The 20,411-nt window shown below is 36.8% G+C and overlaps 1 protein-coding gene across 9 annotated transcripts in view; it reads right to left on the bottom strand.

Moving 5' to 3' along the window:
* Snap25 (Synaptosomal-associated protein 25kDa) overlaps window positions 1–20,411 on the bottom strand; it is a 45,682-nt gene that overhangs the window by 14,834 nt on the left and 10,437 nt on the right. For 6 of the 9 annotated variants that reach the window (XM_067347946.1, XM_012375622.2, XM_067347943.1 and 3 more), the window contains exon 4: window positions 10,851–10,899. In XM_067347946.1, coding sequence (XP_067204047.1) covers window positions 10,851–10,899 — 49 coding nt within the window. Of the gene's footprint in view, window positions 1–1,623; window positions 1,673–4,454; window positions 4,504–10,850; window positions 10,900–20,411 lie in introns of all 9 variants that reach the window. The other 3 variants (XM_067347947.1, XM_067347945.1, XM_067347944.1) reach the window with 2 other exon arrangements.

Genomic DNA, 20,411 nt, shown 5'->3' with positions numbered 1-20,411 from the left:
TAACGCATCAACATGCCAAAAATCGTGCGATGCGAATCCTGAGGAGACAAAAATTCAGGAGCTGCGGAAATGAGGAACGAGGATGATTTGTAGGAACCGGAAGAAAGGTGAGAGAAGAGAGAGACAAGAAGGGTACGGCGGAAAGTAAGTATTGTAACGACAGTATTAGTACACGCAGTGTGGAAGAGAAAGTAGTATACGCAGACAGCAGTGGCGAAGCCCGGAAAAAAGCCGAAGAAAGAGGGCGGAAAGAAGGGCGGAAGAGAACCAAAGAAGCGCGCGTGAGAGTCAGAGTTGGCCGAGAAAAAAAAAAAAAAAAAAAAAAAAACAAGAAAAACGGAAAACACCGCTTGAGCGCTGAAGGCGAGATGTAAGTGAACGGTATAACGATGGTCTGTGAGTACTGCTGGGTGTAGTATATACATATACTAGATATAGTATACATAGTTTATCATTGATAACTGGGGCGTAGCGATAAAACAGTGAAACAAAGCGATATTTCTGAGCCCTCGCGACATTTCTTTGTATTAGTTTTTATACAAGAGAAGAGGCTGATGCAATCTTTTCCTTCCGATCAGATAATATACCGGCTACGCCCCATAGTTGGTAAGCAAACAGCAGTGTCTCGATGATGCACGCGTAAGTGTCGCGTGTAATTATTCTCCCGGTTGTCCCGGAAAAAAGGTAGTTTCATCGTCGGCAAGTTCGTATCCGATTTTTCCCGACCGGTCAATCGTTATGTAGCAATTTATAATTCTCTCGTATTACATCTCATAAGAGAATTTACTTCTAAAACTTTTGTAATTTTTCTGATATATAAAAATTAACAGACTACATTAATAGGAATAAGAATAATAATGTGATAACGAAGAAATCTTGTTTTCTCGTGAATTGGAGCGAAAAGGACGAAATTCTCGCACAAGGAAATCAGCTTCCAGCTGCCTCGGAATCAGAATAATCCTGATCCTTTTTTTCGGGACGATCTGTATGGGCGTGCGAAATACGCAGCAATATTTCGGAGCGATGGTCATGGAACGGAAATGAAGAAACGGAGATGCGTATGCGTAGGAAAACGACACTTTCGTCTATCAGCAACGCTGCGACGTTGCCTCCACCCGTCTTCGCGATTATCACGCTCGCGAGATATCGCCGCGTATTTTACGACGGATAAGAAAAGCATTTTGCGCGCCATCGTTCTCGCTATAAACAGATGCGTGATTAAAAATATAACAGCGAGATGCGTTTTAAAGGTAAATAACAATCGCGCGCGTATATCGAACGGAATGATCAGCGTCGTGCTGTAAACATTAAACGCCCCGTCCGGCATCCGTTTATGTAATATCTGAAATATTTTTATTAACGAGGCAAGGGATCGCGGCTATTTATAGCGACAAAATCGCAACGGACGGGTACTATTCTTATCCGTGGTACACCATGTATGCACACTGTAAAATAAATTATTTATATCGTCGGTTGTCGCTTCTGTGTCGGCCGGGACCAGCAATGACAGCGGAGAGCTTCGCTTGAATCTCTCGTTTATCTCTCGGGTTTCCTCGTTCCTCTCAACAACGCACAACGCGGTATCTACCGTTAATTGTTAGAGGCTAGAGTGAAATGGCTTACCGCCTTGCTCGTCCAGCATTACGAGGGATTTCATCCCGACCTCGTGGCTCTAAACAGGCAACCGACAGGCAATCAGCGGCGTGTTAATCATTGAGGAAAAGTTAATCGCCGTCGGGACGCTCCCTCGCCTCGCTCCGCGGCGATGCCCGAAAAAAAGAAAAAAAAAAAAAAAAAGAATTCGAGACCCCCCCCGCGGTACTTTCGCCAATGCGCGGAGAAAAAAAATGAGATATGAGGAGAGAGAGAGAGACAGAGAAAGAGAGACAGAGACGAGAAAGAAAGATAATGACAGAGAACAAGAGAGATGACAGAATGTCGGAGCGGCGAGAGGGCGCGGACGACGAGTTTCAGCCTCCACTAATTAATCTATTACGGCTGTCGGAGGGATGGGTGGATTTGGATATGACGTTACGCTTATAGCAGCTGGCACCGGGCAATAACGGGGCTTCAACGGTGACAAATGTGAAGGGTTTGTGGGAATAATGAGGAAACGCTTATGAAAGGGTTTGTGGCATTGCTTTTTCGCAATTAATTTCCAGAGATTTCTAAACGACGATGCGACGACAGAACACTTGACAATTGCTAATTAATCTATTACAGATCTGTAAAAAAAAAAAAACGTACAGATGACGACGATTGTCATCGATGACAGATGTCGATAATCAATAAATGACATGGGAGATGAGTATTCGCTATAAATTATTTCTCCGCAAATCTCAGGGGATGGAAAGTACGAAGTAGGATGCGCATAAAAGAAAGTGATATTTCGTTAAATACTCGAGTGAAGAATGTCGGATTGAATAGTGCAGTTAATCTGCGTGACAAGAATAATGATTTCATGAATTTGATATTGATAACCTTTCGCACTCGCATGCATATTGTACAAGTTCAATAAATCGAAATTATACAATGTATTAGGGCTCGAGAGCCAAAATCTGGCTGTTCGTGCTAAAATTATATTTACAACAGATTTAATAAACTGAAGCTCAAATCGAATTTCAATTAATAATGTATAAAAATATCACAGTATATTTTGTAATCACATTTGAAGTAAAATTTTATAATGTATTTATATAAAGAGAAAATTATTTGCAACGGCAATGTAAATAATTCCTAATTAATAATACATTTGATCAAATAAAAGTTTCAAATAATTAAGGACACTCAAAAATTTAAACAAAAGTAACGGAATCATTTTCATTTTCATATAGTTAAAAATCGAAATTATATAAAATACATATCGCATATGAACAATATTCGAGTTAAAATATACTGCAAATTTATAATGCAACATATTTATTTCTGAATAATTAAACTTGTTTCTGATGTTCATCAATTTCAGGTTTCACTTCGACCGTGCATTGTTGAGAATCATCATATTTCGGAGTGCGAATGATTATGTCGACTGATGACACATTTCGAAGAAGTAAATGGACACCAGAGCATAGCAAAGCTAGAAAGGGAGTGGCAAAGGCGAGAAAGACAGAAAGAGAGAGAAGAATACAAGAGAGATAGAAAAGTATAGAAAAGGTGGAAGGGCACCAGGACACTCTTCGAGCAGTGTCCTACATTTAAGTAGACATTGATAGAGCGTCATGCCGCTGAAAGAGTTATCGGAGATCGGTGTCGGGAGTCGGAGAACAAGATCGGGGTAAGCGAATGGAGTTTCATCAGGTACCCTAAACACGGTGGCCTAATGGCCACGGAGCGATAATGTTGTCGCTGAAGTGGCCCGACATCGATGACGAATTCGTCGCCATGACATCGTCGAATCGACTCACTCGATGGCGAGAGGATCACTCGTCATCGCGCAGTCATCCGCGTTTTTTTACTCGATGACAGTCGAAAGAACAGTGAATGGATTAGCCACTCTCGACAAAGCAGCGTGACGACGAAATCGACTCACACGGTTGACAATGATTGAATCGTCAAATACTGATTATTACGCTAATAATCGACGTAGGAGATAATGATATTGCGTACGAAATAGCGATAAATTGTTCGCAAATTAAAAAATGTGTGAAAATCTATATAGTATGATTTTTGAAAATACACATTCATTAATAAGTAAATATAACTAAATAATTAAAATTTAATAAATATAGCATCGTGAAAAGTTTATGAGTTATATTGAGAAATTAAAAAATTCTATAAATTATTAAATCCTCTCTGTATAAACTACATAATTTAAATAACATAATTAAAGTTTTGTATATGCAAGATATAACTGAATCCTTTATAAAATTTTGTTAATTTTTTCCGATCTACGATTTTTCTGATAGATGAAAATTTATAGTCAAAATGTGTTAAATAAAATTCAAAGCTTACATACTAATAAATAAAATGTGTTCACAGTCATAAAAAATTGGACATTATTTTTTGATATATTAATAATCAAATATCGTTCATATCCATATTTTTTAAACAATAAAAAATAAAAAAAAAATACTTTCGCAAAAATAATTTTAGTCGACCGTTTGCAATCGATTTTTCGCTTCACGCGACTCTAATTGGAACTTTTAATAATCACGCATCGGAAACACACCCTCCTCGAAAGGTGACGCAAATTGGCAGATAACGAAGGACGCGTATATCGCCGACGAACTCCCTATCACGTGTCTATTAACCCATCCTTCGCTTCGCGCTTTTTCTCTTTTCTATTAGTCTTTTCGCCATTTTTTTTTTCTTCCCTTTTTGTTCGTTTCTCTTTTCTCTTGTCGTATCAACATGTATTTATCGAGAAACAAAAAAAACTATCGCATCGCTCGCTCGTTCTTCGCAAGAGAGAAAGAGAGACAGTGACTTATTGCTGTTTACTAGGAACTGCTTACCGCCTTGGTGGTCTAACATCGTCAGAGTGTTCGCTCCGATCTCCTCGGTCTACGACAGGGTCGAAGATGCCACACATTAACGGAAACGAAAGAATCGTTTTTCTCAGTGGATGCGTGCGAGAATTAACTGCGAAACAAAGTCACAGACAAGAAAGCAACAAAATCGCACGGGCACGTCGCGTCGGGCCGAAAGCGATGATTTCTGCGCGAGACGGCAAACATTATCCTCGTAAATACAAAATTGTCTATCACAGCGTTATCAAGCGTTGGCAACTTGATTTGTCATTGCAGTAAGTAACCAGAAAATCGCACTCCTCGACAAAACGTGCCGCGTGACGAATAACTAATAATATATTTATAGAAGTTAAACAAACAAGTAACAATAATAACTAATAGTAATAATAAGAATAATAAATAATGGTAATAATAATAACATTAAAAATAGTAAGAAGGGTAAAAAGGATAATAAGAACGAAAATAAAGATCGAGAGGCAGCTTGCGATTATGTCGCTGAGATACTATAATACGTACACCTGATCACAGAAATGCCTTAACACATGAACTTGCACGAGTGTCAAGGCATATCGAATCGGTGTGTTCCGATTCTACATATTTTTACATCATGACTGGTTTTGAACATAGCGGCAGTGCTGTTTGGGCTGTTTCAAAGCAACTGGAGCAATTGACAAGTAAAGGTTAATATTTTTAATATTTAATATTTATATCAATATTTATTGATGGTCTAATATTTATAATATTTATATTTATATCAATAATTATTATTGATGGAAAACGAGCAATATATATACTAAATGATAAAGAAAAGTGTAATTATTTATCAAAATAATAGGAACTTATATAAAGCAATTAACAGATTTAAAAGTATTAGCATGTGATTGTGGTGTAGTCAAGGAATTTGCTGAAAATTTTGAAACTTCTCAGGTAAGTAAAAATATTCGTTTAAATAAGTCACAGATAACATTATTGAATCATAATATTACTTATTTTTTTCTTATTATCATGCTAATACTTTCAAATTTGTTAATTGTTCTTTATATAAGTTCCTATTATTTTAATAAATAATTACATTTTTCTTCATCATTTAGTATATATATTAACTCGTTTTCCACCATCAATAAATATTGATATAAATATAAATATTAACCTTTATTTGTCTCAATTGCTCCAGTTGCTTTGAAATAGTCAAAACAGTTTTACCGCTGTGTTCATAACCACAGTCATGATGTAAAAATATGTAGAGTCGGAACACGTCGACTCGATATGCCTTGACACCCATGCAAGTTCATGTGTTAAAGCATTTCTGTGATCAGATGTACATAAATCCTAATAGCAACTCGTATGTAACCATAATCGCTCGCCTACTCCTTCACGGATTAGTTGCAGCCGCGCCGTTTAACGTTATTCGCGATTAAATAAATTTATTTTAATAACAGAGAGTTATATATTATCTTGAAAAGTAGAAAAAAAGTAATTAAAGTTGTTCAAATTCTATCTAGATAGAATGTCAGGATAAAAGAAGACGCTATTTGAAATCAAGATTAAATTGCCTTCAAAATAATTCAATTAAGAAATTTAATTAAATCTGTTTTTCTCACGACTGCAACCGGTCCCTGCATCTACCGCTTACGTTAGAAATCATAGGCGAACGAATAGAGAGGTAACAACGATGACGGACACGACGTTGACGATATTAAGAATAACGATGACTAATGATGAGGCAATCTAATGGAGAATTAATGAGTGAGATGCGTCGATGACATTGATAGAGTTGCGATTATCGACGAACAAGAGACGCCGTCTTTCGACTACCAGAAGAAATTTCTCCGCGAATAATAGATGGAGTGGAAGTTATTAGATCGCGAATCAAATTACTTTTTATTTACTTCCCCAAATAGCATAGTTGGCCTTTCAAAAAGATACCAAAACATTTACAAGCGGAAAAGTGATACAAAACGCTCAAAATTTTATTGAATCTGAAAATAATTTTCACACCTTCTCATAGCGTTTTCCAATAACATTAGCGATTGACAACGATAATAATCGGCGCATTTCGCGAATAACAAATAAATGTGAAAATTGTGAGATTAAATCAAACTATTTCTTATTTTCCGCGCGATTGTCGTGTCTGTTGCGCGTCTCTTGAGCGTCGAGTAATGCGCGAAATTTTTAGACAAACACACGCGAGTCAGCCGGGATGATGGCAATGTGAAACAACAATGATGATAATGATGATAATGCTCACGTAGCAGTGGGATGCTGCTAATTACTCTCGCCGTGCTAATCGGCGATTAGCGCGATTGGCGCGATCGCGCCGAGCGGAGTTTCTCTGTGACGTTTCGCTCTCGTACGTTCATTTCGTCCCGAGTTTTCGATTAGAAGATCGATTTTTCTCGACACTGCACATTTTATATACAGTCCTTCCTGATAAGACACACACGTTTCGGCCAGCGACTCGAAGTTAAAGCGGGGACAGTATATCTACTTTGGTAAGACGACGGCCGACAGAGAGTAGTTGCACGTTCGATGCACAGATTGTAAAACCAAGGAGAGGTAGAGAGAGAGAGAGAGAGACGGAGATAGATAAAAAGAGAGGAAGTGAAAGAGAAATTTCAGGTAAAAAAAAAGGGAGAGAAATAAAACAAGTTACGACAGACAGACAGACAGATATCTACCGTCACAAGCGTTTTACGAGTCATAGGATATAATACTTTAATAATATGTACACTAGATAGATAAGTACATATTAATACATATATAGAAAGATATATATGTATATATTTACATATATATTTATATATGCATGTAAAAAAATATATAAATATATATTTCTATACATATATATTTTGCACGTAAACTCTGAAAAGCGACACAGCCATAAGCTTCGCGAATGGCTACGGATACACAGTAAAGAGATAAAGTATACAGTCCAGAATTACAGCGTGTATCTTGTGAAGTGGGAATCGATCGGGCTAATTGCGACACACACGAGCGCGACATCGCGACGCTTTCAATGATTAACGAGGCAGCTGACGCGAAAAGTGATGTCCAGAATCAATATCGCTCATAATCGTTTTATGGTGACCAAATCACTTTATATTGATAATAAGTGGTGAATCAATCGCTAAGCTGATCACAGCTGTTGCCATCCGACAGTTATGACAATGAGAATTTTACGTAATAATATTATCTTATAATCATTTGTCTCATCGCGTTGCGGCAAATTAGTGCCAATTAGCACCAATATGAATTACCGCTTCTACTCGCGGCATTATTTAAAACGCGCTACTTATGTATTTTATATATTGCCACCTAGATTATACTGAATATATGTCGATTTGAGTGAAATCAATTATGATAATATGCAAATGCAATAATATACGCTCGATCATCGAAAACTGTCGCGATGCCTAATTCGCCGGACTGTCCTAATTATTCCGATGCATCCCATACACGAAAGCGGGTGCGATAACAGCGTTCGATCGGCAAGAGAGTGCACTTAAGCACGCTTCTCAATTTCGCCATACCGGCAAAGGGCCGGCAAAGGGCTGTGGAGGGAAAACTCGAGAGCATGGTAAGGGCATTCCCATACGCGCCGAATGCCGTTTATTGCACACCGCTGTACGCGAACATATCCAGTGTGTCGTCTGGATGAGAGACAGTGTCTGAAATCTCTACTAGAATAAAAGGGCGTGAGGGAAGGGAGCGAATGTGTGAGTGTAAAATGGGCCACAGAACGGGAAACGGGAGAAACGGGATCGATTACACCATCTGAACAACAGCTGTTAATTGAGAGCATTGTAGAGATGCTCGTTAAGCGTTTCATACAGCATCTAACAGCTTGCGCGGCGTGATGGAAAAAATCGCAGAAAAAACTATTATAAAAGAGCCAAAATATCAATATACGGAGGAGAATCTAAATATCTATATTAAAGAAATACGTACACATGAAAAAAAAATGAATAAAGATTTGGTAAGGAGTATCGAAGTACTGATATATTATGTTGAAGTGTATATTAACACTAATATACTGTGTTAAGATAAAAAATATCGGTGAAATATTGTGGCAAAAATATGACTTGGCGTTACACGCTTTATTTAAGCAGTATTAATACGCGTAATTTGTTAGATCGTGTACGATCGCTTTACGTCAACGCTGGCAAATAGCGGCAGCGAGATAGCAGTGGCAGCGATGACTGATTTATTAGTGAAGACCCACTTTTACGCAATGTACATTGTAGTGCATTTTGATGCGCGTACCGTATGAATTTTTCCTTTACAACATTATTAGCAGATTTTAATATTATAATGTGATGACGCGTAAAAATGGGCCTGAATAGTTCATCGTCGTGGTTGCACGAGCTGCATGTCGAGTCGTTAAAAAAAGAAGTGTTTAAACCGGACTTCTATCTATAGAAAAATTTAATATAATAAAGAATGCATTTTTTCATCTTCCTACATAAATTACAGAAATATTAAATCGCAGAAAGACATATAACGAATAAAATCACTGAACGGATATTATAAAAAAGTTGAATCTTTACGGAAATTAAATTTGATCGATAAATTTTTAAAGAAAATTAAGCTTTTTTTTCGTTATAGAGAATTCTCTGTCAGTATAACAAGTGGGAAACTTTCGATAACCCAAGATGCAGCCTTAGTGTAATGGTACAAGTAGTAACGTTAGTAATATCAGCAGTATCAGTGGTGTCAGTGATGAGCAATGGTGTTGTAATCAGTAATAATCGTAGTAAATCCGGCAGTAATGATATACAACTTGCAATTGTGGAGAGTGGCAGTTGGCTGTCGATCTCCCTAATCGTATTTGCTAATCGGGCGCGAAATGATCTTCATTATCGTGCCTCTGTCATGAGGGAGAATGACGATATCTACGAGTCGCTCTCCTCTCGGGGAGACAAAGATGATTAGGATAATATTAAAGCGGACCTAACCGAGCTCGCGTAACGACGTCAAAAGCACGGTATTATATCGTTAAACCGCGTCAAAGCGAGTAATTTCAAGCGCGTTAAATTGAGCGTAGATTAATCGATATTTCGGAGGTCAATCCAGAATTGTACGGTTTTATTCGTGTGTATTAAAGAGTGTCGCCAAACGCTTCTCAGCCGAGAAATCGACTTATAAAAGCTCTTTCAGGTTTCGTCGGACGTAAGATTGGTGCAAGTAGTTAACGTTATTAATATTCAGCAGTTCGCGGAACGTTGTTCCGCGGGACTTCGCGTTTCGCACCTCTGCAAAATTCGAAGCTGACGAATTATTGCCGCGGCGAACGTTCGTTGAATTGGGACACCGAATATCCGGCGCATGCATCGACCGTAATTTACCGGGGTGGTTCGGGGATGGCGACGGGCCTATATCCGTAATACTTCGGGCCCGGTAGAACTCTGAGCGTGTTAATAGAACAATTTCCGTCTGGTTAGCGGCTAGCAAGCCGCGAACAATTCGAGCGTTGACTCTCGAGATCACTGCGTTAACCCTTTCGGTCGTTTTATCGACAAACTTATTCACAAAATTGTTGATATCGTGTGTGATATTTAAGAAAATAGTACTGTGCAAACATTTCCCTTTGCATTGAGTGCTGTCCTGTATCACGACCGGAAGAGTCAGTGTTTAATCGTTATACCGTCATGTGTGATAAATTATCAACATGAGAATAATTACGTAGATGTTTAAGAGATCTAACGGATTTCTTGGAATTGTTTCTTAGCAAGCATAAACAGCAGTTTTAGGAGCGGTCAAAAAAAAATCAACACAGTGTAACATTGTTGATCCGAATGCTGTTCGATCGTTATTAGGTTCGACATAGAATACGAAAAAAATGCGAGACAAAAATAATTTCGAACGAAAAAAACCGCGTCTTCGTATTCGCAATCGATGCGCAATCCACATAAATTAAATGTGATTAAATTTAATTTCATATTTTCATGTCATTTAAAAATGTAAATAATATTAAATTTTTAGTTAGAACGTAAACAACATTTTTCCACATACAAATAATTCTAAAAAAAAAAAAAGTTTTAATTTATAATAAATCGTGAATTTATAATAAAAACAGCTTTTTCAAACATTAAATTAATCTTATTTGATAAAATTGCGAAGCACATTTCTCTCAAGACATAATAATTGTGTTTTTTCTCGCAAATTTCCCGTCTAAAATTTCCTCGTGTATGCGTGTATATGCGTGTTATTTATGCGTGGAGAGGACACTCGCGCGGGTAACATTAAATGGGTGTAGACGGTGTGTCGAATCGTAAGGGTGTGCGTGACTACGGCAACGGGTGGATTCCTCCCCTCGTTTTCCTACCCTCGTTCATTTACTTTCGGCTATTTACTTAATTGCTAACAAGCGAATTCACTCACCTCCCTGGTCGTCGAGTGCGACCAGAGTGCGGATGCCAGCCTCCTTGCTCTACGACAGATAGAGGCAGCACAACACAGACAACCACCACCAGTGTTAGAGAGAGCGAGAGAGAGAGATAGATAGATAGAAAGAGAGAGATAGAGAAAGAGATAGAGAGAAAGAGAGACAGCGAGAGTCGTATATCTTTCTTTACTCTTTCTTCGCATCTTTCTTTCAGTAAGTATAGTAGTAATATTAGTAGTATATTAGTATATATAGTAGTTAGGTATATATATTCATATATATATAGACAGAGGTTTTTTATGTGATGGATAAGTCGGTGGTGGGTACTGGGCAAGCAAGATAAGAGGTGGATTATTACTGTGGCCGGATAATGTTGAGGCGGTGGCGCGCGTAGAGAGTGGGACACAGTGAAAAGTATTTTCGGGGTCTCCTTCGTTTGTCTTTTATTTTTTTTTTTTTCCCCTCGTCTCAATATTTTTCCCTTTTTGTTTTTTTTTTGTCTATCACGGACGACGTCGCGGCGCGCCCTCGGGCTCGCCTTGGCGTACTGTTTATAATATATCGCGTATACGTGGTACGCGATACCTGCCCGCGACGCAGAGACAGGTGGGCAGAGGCGGGCGGGCGAGAGCGCGATTGGAAGAAAAAGTAATGTGCCCGGCCCGGAGGGTACCGTCGATCGCGACGGCACAAACGTGTCGGCATGTTGTTGCTTGTTATTGATGTTGTAGTTGTTCTTGATGTTGTATCGGTCAATGGCGATATTGTTGTTGATGTTGCTTGTTCATGTTGTAGTTGTTGTTGATGTTGTAGATGTTGTTCCTGTTGCTGTAATTGTCGTCGCCTTGTTGTTGTTGTGCGTTTATTTATTTGTTTTTTTTTTTTTTTTTTTTTTTTTTTTGGTAGATCTTCCTTCTGACAAAGCGCGCGTTTAGCGTGTTTGATTCTTTTTTTTTTTTTTTTGTTAGCTTCACCTTTTGTAATACTCTACGAGTTTTGGCTGGACGGATTCGAGCCCTCGATCGTCGTCGATCGTCCCTGCGCGCCCTCCTCTCGATCGGAGGGGCCAGGAAGGATCGAGCGCAATCGAGGAGATCCACGGCTGCAGTGTTTCTTTTTTTTTCTGGGCGATAGGTGGGGATTTCTTGGACACCCAGTAACGAAAAGAGCGGTACATATAGTAGAGTGTATAGGTAGAGGTACACCGCAGGGTACAGAATAGAGTACACTTCCATTGAGTGAGATTCAATGCGCAAGGCAAGTCACAGGCCTCGCGGGACCCCTTTGAGTCACAAGCGTGCCATTGGGTCGAATCGATAAAAAAAGGCAAGGAAAAAAAAAAAAATTCGTCGAGCATTTCTACAGTGAAACGAGTGAAAATGTGTTAAAGATATAATATTTAATTATGTATTTTAATTAAAAAATTCTTAATTAAATTTTAAATTAAAGATTTAAAAGTCTACAAGAATATAATATAAAGTTAATTGTTATAATATAGTAAAATCTAGAAATATAAGAGAACGTTCTACACAAGAACATTTATGAAGACAGCTAAATATTATGATGTAGAAATTTGGATCTCGGAAATTTCAATCCTTTAATTCGGAACAAAATATCTCGACCAATCGATAAAAATCAATGATTAATCGGCTTTGATTCAAATTGTGTTAAAAATATGTATTTAAATTCTAAATTTATCGCAATAAAATAAAAAAGGTATTCCTATAAAATTTTAATTATAATAATCAATTTATACGACGATACTAATTGTGATATAATGGATGCAAAGAGTTTAATACAGAACCAATCGATACATATTCCGTTGGGATATATCCCGGCGCGAGGCACTTCGAGATTCAAAGGGTTGCGAGCACCTGGATAAATGCAAAGTAAAAACACACACGCACACGTAATTGGAGCGGAAGGGGCTGGGAGGGTGATGGGCTGCGAATGAGTGAATGAGCGTATGAGCGAATGAACGACGCGGTCCATGAATCAAAGAGGAAAAAAAGGATAAGCGACTATATACATATATTTCCTTCTTTTTTTTAACAACAACCCCGATTAATTACAATTCCTATTAACGCGTCACATTTAGCGCTAAAAGCGAATATGGTTTTAATTTCTTTTTTATCAATTGATACGTCATTGAATTGAAAGTATAAAAAATTTCGGATATATGCTACTTGGAAAAATTGCATTTAGGATTAAACAACGCGCTAAATGGACGCGAGAATATGAGTATCTGTGCGATTAATCGAGTTGTCGACGACTTTTCAATCGTGGATATTGCTATACTCTCTTGTTCATGTTTTGCTCCTTTTCTCATTCGGCTTGAAATACAAGCGTGCGTATCGGTATAAAAGAAATATCGGCGTGTAGTTGGAAGTGCATAAGGTAGGGAGGAAACGTGAAGAGCGAGAAGTCAGTGATAGTTGAAGTGACGAGCACATGTAAAGTATATAAATAATTGCTCTGTGAATAAAATCTCTAAATAACAGAAGAGAACGAATAGAGATGTAAAAATAAAGAAAGTATCTTTTCTTTAGAAAATATTATTCAATTCTTTGCACTCGAATTTGTGCACAAAAACTATATATTTAATCATAGAATGCTATATTAAAAAATACTGCAAATGTCACTCTACTACACACTAAATATTCGATTATATCTACCGACTGATTCGTGATACGATTCTAACAGCGATATTATAACATTATAAAGCGCTACAGCACACATTTGAGTACAAAGGATTAAATATATATCTTTCATGTATTGTATCACTGATAAGTATCATACAGAATGTCCCAGAAAGAAATGTATATACTAACTGTAATAAAAAAATTAAACCGTTTTACAAAAATTTATAGAAATTAATTACATACTGCTAAAAATGTATAAAATAAAATCTGTAAATTAGTAAAACAATATACTCGTAAATGTTTAAACCTTAAATAAGAGTCATATTATACTACAATTTTTAGCAAATTTTACGTTTAAGAAAATATAATCTGAGAAAATTTTAAGATTTAATTTAATTTGAGGAATAAAATAATAAATGCATCACGAGAAAGAAAACAGCGATTCTATATTCTTTATAAAACAGATTTTTTCATGGGACAGACTGTATAGAAGACACGTTGTTTCGTATGATGGCATGAAGTAATGTATGTGCACTGAGTATTGATTATATTGAGCTTTGATGATCGCTTCTAAAAAGAGCGACAGCACGATGCACGAAGAGGGAAAATGGATAGTGTTGCAGAGAGGAAAAAGGCGAACACACACAGACAGCCAAGCAGCCAAAGCGGGCAGGCAACAAGATTTCGTCAATCGAAAGGCAAACCAGCGACAGTAATGATAAAAATTCGAACATTTATATATTACATATTCTGTTGTACAAATAATTCCACCTTTTTTAAAAATTAATAAAATAAGATATATCTTGCAATTCATCAAAGATTAGATATATAAGTTCGTAACACAGATTTTAAAAAGCAAAAATGTAAAAAATTAGATCGACATTTTCTAAAATTTATCGTTCAATTATTGGAGAAAAATATTTTCTTATTTTTCTGTTTAAATATTCTAACATTATGAAATTGTCCATAAAACAATCCTTTTCCTATTTGAACATAATTCTTTCAATCCTATTTTGAATTAATACTTTTATGATAAATTGAATAGCGCTTCTATTCTAAATCTATATCTTGATTAAACAACATAAAATTTGACACGTGTCTAATTTTTCCTCAAACATGTTTTTATGAATTTCTGTCGCTCGTTACACAATTGTATCTACTGCACTGACCTTTAAAAGTCGCTAATCGCTTTTTCGATTCACGAAATCTCACAGAAAGCGAGGCAGGCAATCGGGCAGGCAAGTATAGAGATCGCGGATTAGGCAAAAGCGGAAACCACACACGGGCACACACCGCGCACACGTATACAAACACGTACGTAACATCCAGCAACGCACAATATCGAGAGAAAGAGCAGCAACAGCTTTGGTATACATATATACTGACGCAGCTTTTCTCCATCTTTCCTCTTTTCATTATTCTGCTTTTTTTCATTTTTTTTAAATATTTTTCACTCTCTTTTCGCTTTTCTCTTTTCGAGTCGCATTCATCGATTTTTCTCTTTCCGGCATCTCGTTCGCCCATCGTCGTCGATGAGAGATACTTCTGAGCGTCCCTTCTTAGCGAGGACGAAACCTTTCTCTCGGTTCGACGATTAAATCTTGAGCGCTCTCGCGCGAGATCGATTTGCGCTTTAATCCTTTGCACTCTTCTTGCGTCATTCGTGTAATAGCTGCTCGTAATGTTTCTTTAGGAATATCGTTTCGAGCACGCAAAATAGTGATTATAATCTTCCAATGCTATTGTTGTCTGCGAAACAAGACACGGGATCATACTAATCGTTATATATACTTTGATTTCACTGAGAAATTTCTACGATCTATTTGCAATATTATTAAACGCGAAAAATTGTTAAATTCACAAAAAAGTCCCATAAGTTTTTCATAGATAAATATTGTACTGAGAAAGATAATAGCTTTAACATTCCACTGTCTCCTTTCTACCTATCATTGATCGCTCTATTTTTAGATAGCATAAATCGAAAGTTATTGAAGTTACGTATCGTATGAATTTTGACGTTTTAATCGTCTTTATTAGAACTATTTTTTTGCCAACATAAATAAGCAGTACGATTTAATGCAAAAGGAGACATTAATTCTGAAAGAAGAGAAAGCGAATTAAATATTTTATAATCTTGAAAGATAAATTTGAGCTAGCGTTATCTTGCTTTTACGAAGAGACTGCCAAAGCGCAAAGGATTAAAAGACGAAAAGTCGAACCGCGTTTTCATCCGCGAAAGAGATGTCTTTTTTTTTTTTTTTTTTTTTTAATCTTTCTCTCACGAGCAGTCGACATTCTTCCCTCCGCTCGCTGCGCTATCGCGAACTTCGACGCTGTCGTCGGATAATTCGCGCGCGTGCTGTGCTGTATAACAATCATTACAGTGTAATACAATATGCGTATGTACAATCACCGGGATTGATTGAAGGCTCGATTCGATGCAATCTAAGCTGCTTCGCATCAATCACGCTAAATCTCTGCGCGTGAAACAATTCGTCCGAGAAAGACGAAAAATCTCCGTAAGCATCGATCGTTGAATTGTTTCTCCTCGACAGAACGCGTATACAATAAGCAATTGCTACGCCAAATAGAAAGAGACACGAGAGAAAGAAAGGGATTGATGTTTACAGATATAGATAATGAAAAAAAAAACATAGAAACGCTTATCTTACCTGTGTCGACGGTGCGCAAACATAGTCAAGTGTGATGGAAGACTCGAAATATCTTCATAATCATAACAATAATTAATCTTGTAATGATCAAAATAATCTGTGTCGTAAATTCGCAGTATTTAATATCGCCCGGTAATTATTGTTATCAAGAATTAATTGCTATTCATGATTAACTAATTACTATATTGTACTTGATTTGTTCCGCAATCTTCTGATTATAGGTAAAATCATATCGGTGTTAATTGACAATTATCTTTGATTAACGTCTATCTGCGAATAATGATGAATTAATTAACATTACGAAAAAGGTAGTAATGTCAAATGTCAAAGTAGTAATAATTAAAAAATAGAATATATTAAAAATAAATAAATAAATAAAGTTTTACTTTTATCATCACAAAAAAAAATTTTATACTTTTTTTGTTAACACGCCCGAGAAAAAATGGTATAATTGGTCAGATATAAATATATATAATTAATTATGAAAAGATTTCATAATTGTATGTAATTTTATATGATCATATAAAATATTACATGTTATCAGATCTTTTTTCTCTTTTTTCTTACCATTTTTTCTCGGGTGTTCAAAGGGAATTACTAATATTTTCTATTAAAATACCCCGCTTTTCTCAACAAAGTAATCTTTTGTTTTCGACAAAAGTTTTGCCTAAAAAGAAAATTAATAACGCGAAATATAAACGTTTGATGCGAATAAAAGACATCAATAAAAGAGGAAGCGTCGCACACCGTCGCACAGGCAGTTTGCGCTAAAGAGGGTCACAATAGAAATGCGGGTGAATTGATCCACGTCCGATGACAAGAAAGTTCACGATCGAGCTTTAGGAGAGAAAGAGCTAGAGAGACAGAGAGCAAGCGATCGATCGTCATCACCGATGGCCGCTTTCGCCATAAAAAAATTCCCTCGCATCGCTTCCAATTCTTGAGGATTCTATTCGTGTCACCGAAAAAAAAAATATCTTTGGGATCTTCGGGAACCGTTTCCCGTGACAGCCTGCAACTTGGGGACTCGTTCCCAAGTCGATCGAGAGCACGATCGTTATCGCGCCGGCGACAACGACAACCGCGACGTTGTCGTCATCGGCGGACGATGGTGACGCATTGCGCATTGTGGGTGTGTGTACGTACGCTTCTCTCGGTCGACGATGATTCGAGGACATCTCCGGTGCTCGGAAGAATGCGACACGTGCTTATTAGTGCAGCCACAGGTAGATAAGTAGCAGCGAGATAGACTGAAATGGAACGACGCAAGGGCCTGGGCGCAAAGGATCCTGTTCTCGAATGAGAAGGTTCGAACAAAATACGTCTCTCCGCTTTCGTATTGCAAATTGTATCTTCTAACGAATAAAATTACGGTAAATTCACTTTGCGCAATATTACGCAATCATAAAGATATATATAAAAATTGCTTCAAAAAATGATGCAATTTTATTTAATTCAAAATTTTTTCAACATTGCGCGTATTTTTTCATTAAGTTGCGCAAAGTACAATACTAATGAATGTAAAATCATTTAAAAATTATATGTTGATGTAAAAAACGGTTAAAAAAATAATTACTATCGTTTTAAAATAGAAAAAATTGTAGTATTATAAACTGTCAACTGTAATAAAGAATTCGACGATTATATTAATTGTGAGAGACAATAATCCAATTTGACGGATCGGATCGCGGAAGCCAGTTGCGTGCGTTCCTTCGACAAGTATATATAGTAAATTAAAAAGTAGTAGAAGAAGAGAGTAAACATTTCCGTATATATATACAAAACAGATATACAGAATCGCATACATTTATATAGATGTAGATACACACGCGTACACACATATGTATCGAGAATAGTAGTAGATATCGAAGGTACGAGCATAGACAGCGAATAATTATGCACAGGAAGAGAACATGGAGAGCTGCAGAATGCAGATAGATCTTTTTTTCACGGTCGTGGCGCGCGCGAACGCACGCAATACCGTAAGGCAACGTCAGCAAATAAAGGGGAATGTTAAATCAATACGCGGTGTGTAACTCGGAAAACGTTCATATGTCGTCACTTCCGCGCAGTGATGCAAAGATTGAGAGAATTGAAATTTATTCTAATTCATCAAATGTCTGTTATCGCTTCGAAAAGTTTCAATAAAATGCACCGCATGTTTTCCATAGATTATTAAACATATTTAAAAATTCTATTATAAACTTTTTTGTATGCAATTACAAAAGACGACTAATTTGACTTTTACTTGAAAATTTTCCATAATTATCTCTGGTATGCTATATACAAATTAGAATAAAAGTGATTGAAGTTGAAATTCTCTGTTTTCAAAGGATCAGGCAATTGACTTCAAATTCTTTCTAAACTATTGCATACAAGTTTATCGTCAAAGCTTCCGAGCTCTTTGATAAATAAAACGAATTATTTTTTCAAGAAAATTTTAATCAAAAGTTTCTAATTTTCTAATTTTTAAAAGTAAAGAATTTTAAATCTGAAATATTAAGTCCTTGTTAATATAAAATTCTTAAATTTAACTGATATTTTATTTTCTCTTCTCATTTACACATTTTTTAAATGTGATTCAATTTGCTCTTAAAAAATTTCAATTATAAATTCTACATAGAATTCTACAAAAGTATTTCTAGTTGAAGAGAAGTACAATTTCAAAAAATCTCGTGCAATAATTATAAAATGAAATACGTACGCAGAGTAATTGAGATTTTCCACTCACACTTCTATCTTTTGAATAAATAATTTAAAAAAATAACATTTCGTATGCATTTTAACAATTCAATCAAAATATTAGTAAAATGACATCGAATATAATTTATGATGTCCAAATTCGATATTAATGTTAGAACAGTTCACGTTTAATAATTCCAATAATTATAATAATTAGTTCAATAGTTAGTCAAATTAGTCAAATACTTCCAAGTAACAAAAAAAGCTATTTTGCATTATTTTATTATATTAAATGTCACTTGTAATAGTTATTAAAAATAATTAAAAAATATCGTGAATAATGTATATCGTATATTTAAGAGAGAAAATGTCTTTTTAATACTTGGATTTGTGTCTCCAATATATATTGCATACGAACGCAATCTAAATAAAAAGATTTTAATCACCTTGTAATTAAAACGCGAATTAAAAGCTATACGATTAAAAAAAAAACAAATAAAAAAAAAACAAGCATCTTATTTGTGCGTTCGCGACGGACCTCGCCGTCTCTCAGAGCGCGTCGATGCGTCGTCTTACAAATTCCTCTTCTTGCACGAGGATACGCCTCTCGCGCGATTAGTTCCGTTCTCCCCCGGATTGATTTTCCTTATCATTCTTTTTATTCTCTTCTCGCGATTCCAAATTCGCAGGCAGGGCTTGCCCCCCTCCCTGAGGAGTCTTCTCCACTCGTTGATCGCGCGCGTAAAACAGTCCTCTCTTTACCCGCTTTTTTTTTTTTCTTTACACGCTCGGACCGCCACACGCTCTCAGAATCGTCGCCTTCGTGGCGCCAGAGCTGGATAAAATACTACTTCGAAAACGCACGTCGGCCCTTTCCTCATACGTCACCTATGTATACGTCTTTCCTTCTGCCTGTATACAGCCCCCTCGCAGCTTTTCTCTCCTCCCCTGCGATCTGGACTCCGCAGGAGTGTGTCTCGCCGGCGTAATCTCGCAAAGCGGAATCGGCGCGCTCGCAAAAGCAGCGCTTAATCGGTCAAGTGGCGTGTGTCAACCTTTATCTCAATCTCTCGCGCGCGCCGTGTGTATCGTTATATATTGTACAATGCAATACGTTACATAATAATATAATCTCGCGCTGAAACACGTAACGTTAAGTAATGAAACTATGCCGAAAGTCGGAGTAATTAAAAAAATGGGATGAAACGAGACTTCCCTCGGTTACCTCGCAATTAGAAAAATTAACAACGGAGATATCCCGAGTCTCTATGAATTTAGTTTACTATCGAGAGAGATTTTTACGTGTCTTGTCGAGCCCTTCTAAGTCAAGCTCGATCGGTGAGCCTTTGTACTAAAGGATATTCGCTTTCTATTTCAGAGTCTATTAATTAGTTCGCTCGACATCGCGCATCTCAGGTTCGAGTGGAAGCCGCCACTTGACCGACTAACGATCGAAATAGTACTTTGCCCACCTCTCTCTGGCGCGACTCCTTTTCTCTTTGCTGCCGTTGTTTTTTTTTCCTTTTTTCTCTGTTTTTTTTTCTTTTTTTTTTTTTTTTTT

Source organism: Linepithema humile, chromosome 1, assembly GCF_040581485.1.
Source record: "Linepithema humile isolate Giens D197 chromosome 1, Lhum_UNIL_v1.0, whole genome shotgun sequence".
Classification (NCBI taxonomy): Eukaryota; Metazoa; Arthropoda; class Insecta; order Hymenoptera; family Formicidae; genus Linepithema; species Linepithema humile.
This window is presented reverse-complemented; position numbering and strand designations above follow the sequence as displayed.